This window comes from Rhincodon typus, chromosome 35, assembly GCF_021869965.1.
Source record: "Rhincodon typus isolate 14 chromosome 35, sRhiTyp1.1, whole genome shotgun sequence".
Taxonomy (NCBI): Eukaryota; Metazoa; Chordata; class Chondrichthyes; order Orectolobiformes; family Rhincodontidae; genus Rhincodon; species Rhincodon typus.
The window spans coordinates 23607943-23618603 of record NC_063366.1 but is presented as its reverse complement, the minus strand read 5'-3'; the positions used below and the strand labels follow the sequence as shown (position 1 = coordinate 23618603).

Genomic DNA, 10661 nt, shown 5'->3' with positions numbered 1-10661 from the left:
AAACGTCAGCCTTTCTGCTCCTATGATGCTGCTTGGCCTGCTGTGTTCATCCAGCCCTGCACCTTGATGTCTCGGATTCTCCAGCATCTGCAGTTCCTACTATCCCTAACAAGGTGTAGAGCTGGATGAACACAGCAGGCCAGGCAGCATCAGAGGAGCCGGAAAGCTCTACACCTTGTAATGTCTGTTCGGGATCCTTCTTCAGAAATGGGGGAGGAGGAAGAGGGCTCTGAAATAAACAGAGCGCGGGCGGACGGTGATGGAAGGCGGATAGTGGAGCAGGTGGGAGAGACGGCACGAAGAGATTACCAGAGGGTTGCAGTAGGAGAGACATCCACTGAGGTCTTTCTGGAGGGAGGAAGGTAACTTGTTCGAGGTAGGCGTCCTTAGAAGAGGCTTTGCAGTGGGGTTATCACTCACTCAGAGATAGTAGGAACTGCTCTCTATCTCTGCTTTAAAACTTCAAAGGCCCCACCTCCACATTCCACCCAAACCCCATGACTTTTCAAATTATGCTTGTTAACAAAGCTATAATCTAGAGTACAGGTTGTATCTGCCTATTCATGCAGTACTTTTTGTGGCATCCTCTCTGGTCTAGTTCCAGTTCCATTTATTCTTTTAAATGTATTCCTGGGATGTGGGTGTCGCTGGCTGGGCCAGCATTTATTTCCCATCCCTAGTTCTCCTTGAGAAGGTGCTGTGGGTAGATAAACAGGCTGCGAGATGGGGGATGTCCCAGGATTTTGACCCAGTAACACTGAAGGATTGGTGATGTATTTTCAAGTCCTAATGATGAATGGCTTGGAGGGGAACTTGCAGGTGGTAGTGTTCCCATGCATCTGCTGTCCTTGTCCTTCTGGATGGAAGTGGTTTTCGTTTTGCGAGGAGCTGTCCATGGAGCTTTGATGAATTTCTGCAGTACATCTTGTAAATGGTACACACCGCTGATACACAACGTCGCTGGTGGAGGGAGTGGACTGCTTTTTCATGGATGTTGTCAAATTTTGTGAGTGGTTGGGGCTGCACTCATCCAGGCAAATGGAGAGTATTCAATCACATTTCTGACCTGTGCTTTGTGGATGGTTGACAAGCTTTGGTGAGGGTGAGTTATATGCTGTAAGATTCCAAGCCTTTGACCTTCTCTTGTAGCCACTGTATTTATGATGCTAGTCCAGTTCAGTTTGTGGTCAATGGTAACCCCAAAAATGTTGATAGTGGTAAATTCCTTGATTCCAATGCCATTGAATGTCGTGGGGAGATAGTGAGATGTCTCTTATTGGAGGTAGTCATTGCCTGACATTTGTGTGGCATGAATGTTAGTTGCCAGTTGACAGCCCAAGCCTGGATATTGTCAAGGTCTTGCTTCATTAGACACAGACTGCTTCAGTGTCTGAGGAATCATAGCTGGCGTTGAACATTGTGCAATCATCAGTGAACATTCCCACTTCTGACTTTATGATGGAGGGAAGATCATTGATGAGGCAGCTGAAGATGTTTGAGCCTAGTACACTACCCTGAGGAACCCCTGGAGAGATGTCCTGGAGCTGTGACAATCATAACCGTTGTTGTAGAGAGAAATATCAAAGAGGAGCCTTAAGTTCTGTGTTCAGCAGTACAAATGACCTTCATTCAAAGCTCTTTAACCACATGTGGGAGAGGCCAGAGACTGCTCCGAATCTGGCTTTCACGTGGGGCCCAGTTGCCCTCTTAAACACAGCTCAGAACTGAGGACTGGTCAATGACACTGTAACTTTCCCCAGCTGAATATAACACTTTTAAACTTTTTGTGTAATAATAATTATATGCAACATTGATGTTGTTGGTAGCCATATCCTCCTTATCTATACATCCAATCCAGCAAACACACCATCAATGATGAACAACTCTATGGACAGTCCTAGGTCTTCCCATAATATCATGATGTCTACCTGATATCTCCATCATCTGTCTTTGGGATATCTTTCAATACTTCTGACAGTCTTCCCTTGATCTTTGGATGTAAGAATTTGTTCAAATTATCCACATCTTCATTTAAGCTTCAATTGTTTACCTCTCCCCTGTCCTGAACTCCCTTTCTATAAAGTTCCTTTGCGACCTTCCTCTGCTGGTGATCTTCCAGAGGTCGTATTCACATCATTTATTGCCTTATCTTACCTAATGATGCCATGAGCTTCTTCTACTGTCTACAAACATTTGCTCAAGGAATTCAACTAACCCTTTCACACTAATAGTTTGGTTGCATTTCTAACTTAGAATAACCTAAAAACTACTGTAGGATCAGACTTTTCTTTCTACTTTTACAAAGTAATTAACTTGGCACCCTTAGCTTAATTAGGCCTTTCAATAATGCCCCTTATTAAAATGCTTATGTATTTAGAACAGTCTGTTTACAGAAACCCAAGTAAATTCCCTAATGTTTCTTCCCACTGCGACGCTCCTATGTCCCCCACGGGACCTTTCATTATCTTATCTAGTAATTCTCTATGGAGACCACAATTCTGGTGGTGAACATCTTTTTATAGCTGCCAAACCTCTTCAGCCATCCTGTGTCAGCTAAAAAGCCCCAGACAGCCATTTTGTCAAGTTTAGTCATGGGATGTGACAACACCATCACTTTTTGTGCCCTGTATGACTCCAACCAGTGGAGTTTCCTGCTTCTGATTCCGTTGAGCTCCTTGATGTCAAGAGCTGTTACTCTTTCTTCATGTTTGAACTGAGGCTTTAAGAGATCAAGAACTGAATGGTCCTTGCGGAACTCAAACAAAATATCAGTGAGCAGGTTATTGTTAAAGCAGTGCTTGATATCGCTATTGATGACTCCTTCCATGACTTTAGTGATGTTAGAGATAAGACTGATGATTAATCATTACCCAGGTTGGATTTGAGCTCTTTTATGTGCACAGGACATACCTGGGTAATTTTCCACATTGTTGGGTAGATGCCAGTGTTGTAACTGTACTGGAACAGCTTGGCTAGGAATGTGGCAGCTTCTGGCGAACAAGTCTTAACAACTATTGCTGTAGTATTATCAGGGCCCATAACTTTGGTACATGCCAGTACCTCTAACCATTTCTTGATATCATGTGGAGTGAATTGATTGGGCTAAAGACTGGCATGTGTAAAGTTGAGGACCTTTGAGGAGGCCGAGATGGATTTTCCACTCCACACTTCTGCTAAAGGTTGTTGCAATTGCTTTAGCCTGACATTTCCTACTGATGTGCAGGGGTTCCCCATCTTTCACCTGACCCATTGGTTGTGGAATCGTCTTTGTTTCCACTAGGACTATCATGGACAGATTCAGTAGGCAAATTGGTTTTTCCACCTCATTGGTTCCCTCACTGCATTTTTCAGTGTCTATTTGCAGTGTCCTTTAGGAGTCGACCAACTTGATAAGCAGTGCTGCTGCCAAGGCACTCTTGGTGGTGGACCCTGAAACCCCCACTCAGAGTACTGTCTGTACTCTGCCACCCTCAATGTTTCCTTCAAGTATTGTTTGACATGGAGGAGCACAGATTCATTAGCTGAGGGAGGAGGCTATAGTGAGAGGCTGAAAAGGCTGGGGCTGTTCTCCCTGGAGCATTGAAGGCTGAGGGGCTACCTTATAGAGATTTATAAAATCATGAAGGACATGGATAGGATAAATAGGCAAGGTCTTTTCCCTGGGGTGGGTGAGTCAAAAACTAGAGGGCATAGGTTTAAGGTGAGAGGGGAAAGATTTAAATGGCGCCTAACGGGCAACCTTTTCATGCAGAGAGTGGTGCGTGTATTGAATGAGGTGCCAGAGGAATTGGTGGAGGCTGGTACAATTACAATATTGAGAAGACATTGGGATGGGTGTATGAATAGGAAAGGTTTAGAGGGATATGAGCCAAATGCTGGCAAATGGGACTCGATTTATCTAGGATATCTGGTCATCATGGACGAGTTGGACTGAAGGGTCTGTTTCAATACTGTATATCTTTGTGTGACTCTATGTAGGCATCAGCCACAAGGTCAATCATTATTGCCAACTGCCTATTTTCTCTGGATCTGAGTGTCTGGGTGGGTCACTTCAGTGGGCAGTGAGGATATATGTTGGAATAGTGGAGGCCGGAGATAGCAAAGGCGTTAATTTAACAAGTTAGGTCAGTATAAGAGATGGAAATTCTCCCTGTTCATGATAGTGTAGGTAATATGGTCAGAAGCTTAACTTGGGATGAGGGTGAATGTCCGTTTTACAATCTCCATGGAATTGCCTCAATCAGTTGCAAGCAAAGGTTTCTACTTGAAAACAACAAATGCTGGAGATCACAGCAGGTGAGACAGCATCCATGGAGAGAGCAAGCTAACGTTTCAAGTCTAGATTTGGTTTGATTTTGATTTTATTGTCATGTGTACCAAAATACAGTGAAAAGCTGTTTACGAGTGGTACAGACTGATCACAGCAAGCAAAGGGTGTACAGATCAAAAAGACAAAGAGGCATACAGGTTACATTGCAAGTTATATTGTTTGAGGCTAGAATCCATTCAACAGTCTGATAACGACCGGAAGGACACTGTTGCTGAGCCTGCTTGTGCATGCTTTCAGGCTTCTGTATCTTATGCCTGATGGTAGAGGTTGTAGGAGGTCCTTACTAGCGTATGATGGGTCTTTGATGACATTGGCCACCTTTCCGTGGCAAGGAGCCATATAAGTAGAGTCCATAGATGGAAGGTTGGCTTCCATCTGTGATGGTCTGAGCTGTGCACACCACCTTCTGTAGTTTCTTACGGTTCTGAGCAGAGCAATTGCCATACCAGGCCATTATGCACCTGGACAGTATGCTTTCAATTGTGCATCTGTGGAAGTTGATGAGGGATGGTATGGACATGCCAAATTTCCTGAGCTGTCTGAGGAAAAAGGGGCTTTGTTGTGCCTTCTTGACTGTCACATTTACGTGGGAATTCCTGGACAGGTTGTGAGTTATCGTTGCTCCAAGGAACTTGATGCTGTTCACTCTCTCAACCTCAGTTCTGTTATTTAGATGGGGGTGTGTTCTCCTTTCATTCTGAAGTCGATGATCAGTTCTTTAGTTTTGCTGATGGAGAGACAGATTGTTTTTTGTTGCACCACGTCACCAAGCTCTCTATCACCCTTCTGTATTTTGACTCGTTGTTAGATATCCATCCCACAACGGTGGTGTCATCAGCAAACTTGCAGATGGCTTTGTTCGGAATTTGGCAACACAGTCATAGGTGTACAAGGAGTACAATAGGGAGCTGAGGACGCATCCTTGGGGGGCTCCAGCATTGAGTGTTATTGTGGAGGAGGTGCAGTTACCTATCCTCATTGATTGCAGCCTATGGGTCAGAAAGTTGAGGATCCAGTGCAGAGGGCAGAGCGGAGACCAAGGCCACACAGTTTTGAGATAGTCGGAATTGCCGATGCTGGAGTCTGAGATAACAAGGCGTGGAGCTGGATGAACATAGCAGGCCAGGCAGCATCAGAGGAGCAGGAAAGCTGACATTTCGGGTCTGGACCCTTCTTCAGAAATCAGTTTCCAGGTGGTTACCAGAGATGGAGACAGAGGTCCAGGATGGAGAGAGAGGTATCAGAGATGGTCCAGGTGAACATAAGGTTGGGCTAGAAGGTGTTAGTAAAGTGAATGAACTGTTCGAGCTCCTCATGGGAGCACGAGGCGGCACCGATACAGTCATCGATGTAGTGGAGGAAGAGGTGGGGGATAGTGCCAGTGTAGCTGCGGAAGAGGGACTGTTCCACGTATCCTACAAAGAGGCAGACATAGCTTGGGCCCATGCAGGTACCCACGGCCACCCCTTTCATCTGTAGGAAGTGGGAAGAGTTGAAGGAGAAGTTGTTAAGGATAAGGACGAGTTCAGTTAGGCGGATAAGGGTGTTGGTGGAGGGGGACTGGTCGGGCCTGCGGGAGAGGAAGAAGCGGAGGGCTTTTAGGCCATCTGCATGGGGAATGCAAGTATATAGGGACTGGACATCCATGGTGGAGATGAGGTGTTGAGGGCCAGGGAATCGGAAGTTTTGGAGGAGGTGGAGGGCGTGGATGGTGTCATGGACATAGGTGGGGAGTTCCTGAACCGGGGGGAGAAAATGGAGTCAAGATAAGTGGAGATAGGTTCTGTGGGGCAGGAGTAGGCAGAGACAATGGGTCAACCAGGGCAGTAAGGTTTATGGATTTTGGGAAGGAGATAGAAACAGGCAGTGCGGGGTTGGGGAACGATGAGGTTGGAGGCTGTGGGTGGGAGGTCACCTGAGGTGATGAGGTTGTGGATGGTCTGGGAGATGATGTTTTCGTGGTCACGGGTGGGGTCATGATCAAGGGGGTGGTAGGAGGAGGTGTCAGAGAGTTGGCGCCTGGCCTCAGTGATGTCGAGGTCAGTGCGCCATACCACAACTGCGCCTCCCTTATCCGCGGGTTTTATAGTGAAGTTAGTGTTGGAGCGGAGGGCTGCACGTTCTGTGGGGGAGAGGTTGGAGTGGGTGAGAGGGGTGAAGAGGTTGAGGTGATTGATGTCACAACAGCAGTCGGAGATGAAGAGGTCGAGGGAGGGTAGGAGGCCTTGGGGTGGTGTTCAGGAGGATGGGGTGTGTTGGAGGCAGGAGAAGAAGTCAATATGGGGGGGGGTTAGACTCGCGATTAAAGAAATAAGCGCGGAGGCGGCGGAAAAACTGTTCGATGTCCCAGCGTGAGCGGTATTCATTAACGTTCGGGTTGTTGCGGGGGAAAACCTGAGTCCTTTACTGAGGACTGACAGTTCGTTCTCAGTGAGGGGGAAGTCTGGGAAGATGGTGAAGACCCGGCAGGGCTGGGGGCTGGTGTTTACTGTAGAGCTGCTGGCTGTGGGGGCAGAGCGGCATCGACGGTGGGCAGAGTGGTTTGGAGGAGATAATGGTGTTGAAGGCGGAGTTGTAGTAGATGAGCAGGTGTCTGACGTAGGTTTCTTTGCTGCCCAGATGTTCCAGGGAAGAGTGCAGGGCTAGTGATATGGCATCCTCTGTGGCCCTGTTATGTTGGTAGGCAAGCTGTCGGGAATCGAGGCAAGTTGGGAGACTGGAGTCGATGTAGGCCATGACTAGCCTCTTGAAGCACTTCATGATTATTGAAGTCAGAGCTATTGGGTGGTAGTCATTAAAGTCAAGTCTGGAGGGGGCAACAGTATCATATAGTTGGTGGGGGTGTGGATGTGATGAGGTGTAGGGTGCTGTGGAGAAAGCATGTTGATTGTTCTTTTAGAGATAGTAGGAAAATGGAATGTGAGAATGGCAGAATAATGGTGTGTCTACCTGCCAGACTTGAAAGAGCAGACAGTCCCACTTGCGTGGGGGGAGGGGAGAGAGGACAGGGTGACAGAGAATGTAACAAGTAAAGCTAAAAGAAAGGGAAGAAATGGGAGTTGGTTCATAATTTGGTGGTGTTGAACTCAATGTTAAATCAAGAAGGCTGTGAAGTGCCTAGTCTGAAGATGAGATGTTGTTCCTCTAGTCTGTGCTGTGATTCACTGGAACACTGCAGCAAGCCGAGAACTGACAAGACATTTCTTCCCTTTCTTTTAGCTTTACTTGTTACATTCTCCCATTTCTTCCCTTTCTTTTAGCTTTACTCGTTGCATTCTCCAATTTCTTCCCTTCCTTTTAGCTTTACTTCTTACATTCTCTGTTATCATGTCCTGAATCCCCTCCCCCCACCCCAGTGGGACTGTCTGCTCTTTCAAGTCTGGCAGCTAGACACACCATTGTTTTGCTATTCTTACTGCTAATCACTTAAACAGGACTATCAAAATCTTTTCTGCACCTGCACCTCACCACCCCCACATCCCCCCCAACTATAGATTAAATGTTGCCCCCTACACACTTCAGCTTTAGATGAAGAGTCATCTAAACTTGAAACATTATCTTGCCCTCTCTCCATGGATGCTGCCTGACCTGCTGTGATCTCCAGCATTTGTTGTTTTCAGTACAGATTCCAGCATCTGCAATAATTTGCTCCTAGAAAGGTTTTTACTTGTTGGATCTCTGCACCTACATCTCCTTATAGAAAACCTAAACTCTACTGTAAACATACAGGTTCGGCACTCTGCCTTGATATCATCTGAAATGACTCCTGCTCAAATTTTGCTTCATACTACTCCCATAGATGGGAGCTAACTTCCCAAATCGATTAAATATTCCACATTTCGGAGCATTTCTCCATTGATTTTAAGTGAAGATCAACAAGGCCATCTATGTATGGAACTGCAGGAGATGAGTGAGATACTAATTTCACATCTGTATTTACTGTGGAGAAAGATATAGAAGCTAGAGAACTTGGAGAATTAAACAGTGATATCTTGAAAAGTCCATATTAAAAGGAGGAGATGCTGGACATCTTAAAATGCATAAACGTAGATAAATACCCAGGACCTGAACAGGTGTCTCCCAAAACTAGGCAAGTGATTCCTGGGTCAAAAACAAAGTTGCTGGAAAAGCTCAGCAGGGCTGGCAGCATCTGTGGAGGAGAAAACAGTTAACGTTTCGGGTCCGGTGACCCTCAGAACTTCCTCTCCTCCACAGATGCTGCCAGACCTGCTGAGCTTTTCCAGCAACTTTGTTTTTGTTCCTGATTTACAGCATCCGCAGTTCTTTTGGTTTTTATTAAGTGATTCCTGGGTTCCTTGCTGAGATATTTTTATCATTGATAGCCATGGCAGAGGTGCCGGAAGACTGGAGGGTGGCTAATGTTGTGCCATTATTTCAGAAAGGTTGTAAGGAAAAGCCAGGGAGCTATAGACTGGGTGAGGCTGCGTCACTGGTGGGTAAGTTGTTGGAATGGATTCTGAAGACAAGGATTTACCATGTATTTGGAAAGGCAGGAACTGATTTGTGATTGTCAAGATGCATTTGTACGTAAGAAACCATTTCTCTCTAACTTGGTTTTTTTGAAGACGTGACAAGGAGGATCGATGAAGGCAGAGCATTAAACATCATCTATATAGAATTCAACAAGGTTCGACATGGTAGACCTGTTACCAAGGTTAGATCACATGGTATCAAGGGAGAGCTAGCCATCTGGATACAAAGTTGGCTGAAGGTAGGAGACAGAAGCTGATGGTGGAGGGTTGTTTTTGAACTGGAAGCCTGTGACCAGCTGTGTGCTGCAGGGATCGGTGCTGTATCAACTGCTTTTTGAAATTTATTTAAATACTCTGGATTTGAATATAGGCGGAATGGTAAGTAAGTTTGCAGAAGGAAAGTGGAGTCACAGGTAGACAGTACTGAAGGAGCTGTTGGTACACTTGCCCTGAGATAGTTGGAACTGCAGATGCTGGTGAATCCAAGACAACAAGGTGCAGGGCTGGATGAACACAGCAGACCAAGCAGCATCATAGGAGCAGAGTTGGTGAATTGAATATAGATGTTGCAGCTGTACAGGACATGGGTTATGCTAGTTTGGAATACAGCATTTAATTCTGGCCTCCCTGCTATAGGAAGATATTGTTAAACAAAAAGGGCGCAGAAATGGTTTACAAGAATGTTGCCAGGATTGGAGGGTTTGAGCTATAGGGAGGGGTTGAACAGGCTGCACCTATCTTCCCCTGGAGCATCAGGAGTTGCAGGGTAACCTTGGAGAAGTTTATCACATCATGAGGGGCACAGATAAGGTGAATCGCCAAAGTCTCCTTACCAGGGTCGTCCAAAACTAGAGCACATACATTTAAAAGTGAGAGGGGAAAAGATTTAAAAGGGACCTAAATGGAAACTTTTTCCAGAGGGTAATGCATGTATTAAATGAGCTGCCAGAGGAAGGAGCAAAGGCTGGTACAGTTACTACATTTAAAAGGCATCTGAATGGGTATACAAATAGGAAAAGTTTAGAGGAATAAGGGCCAAGTGCTGGCAAATGGAACTAGTTTTATCTTGAATATCCGCTTTGTGGCATTGCTAAGAAATGGCTGACCACTTCACATCTGAGTATAATTCCTTGGGAACTGTTGTGTTATTCATCAGTGCAGCTAAAATCTAATTCAACAGAAAGAAGCAGGAGAAAGAATTTTAACCAAAAGTTTATTGAAAGCGTTCGAGTTTTGGAGTTCACTTCAAAGATATCTCATACCATACAAACAACAGTTTTACATTAAAAAAAAAATCAGAACAGCATGGATCAAACAACTTAGTGGCAGTGCAACTTAGGAGCTGAAGCAAACTGCATTATACTGCCATGAATAATATTTCCTTCCATCCAACTGACATCAAAGTCTCATGAGGTAAAAGTGGAATAATGTCAATGCGATACATAGCACAAGATAGATGAGTAGTGTAACCATCCATGTAACATTTAACTCAAGTCTTTAAAGTAAGGTTCCTCTGTTTTTTAATCCACCTCCTCCACGGTTGGTCCTGTGGAAGTGGCATTTCCAGCTTGGGTTCTGCAAGATCCCCCTGTTGGTCCTGCCCCTCCTTGGTACAGGTTGGAAATGATTGGCCGACAGAGGTTTTCCAGCTCTTTCTGCTTGTGCTCAAACTCCTCCTTGTCCGCCATCTGATTCCTGTCCAGCCAGGATATGGCCTGGTTACACTGCTCAATTACTTCCTTCCTATCTCCCTCACTGATCTTATTTTTAACATTCTCATCCTCCACTGTACTCTTCATGTTGAAGGCATATGACTCCAGAGAGTTCTTGGCTGCGAT

At 45.5% G+C, this 10661-nt stretch overlaps 1 protein-coding gene across 1 annotated transcript in view; it reads right to left on the bottom strand.

Annotated features, from left to right (window-relative positions):
* The window catches only part of LOC109935266 (putative heat shock 70 kDa protein 7), a 12954-nt gene that overhangs the window by 1067 nt on the left and 1226 nt on the right, over window positions 1–10661 (bottom strand). The window contains exon 2 of the mRNA XM_048616689.1: window positions 10353–10654. Coding sequence (XP_048472646.1) covers window positions 10353–10654 — 302 coding nt within the window. The remainder of the gene's footprint in view (window positions 1–10352; window positions 10655–10661) is intronic.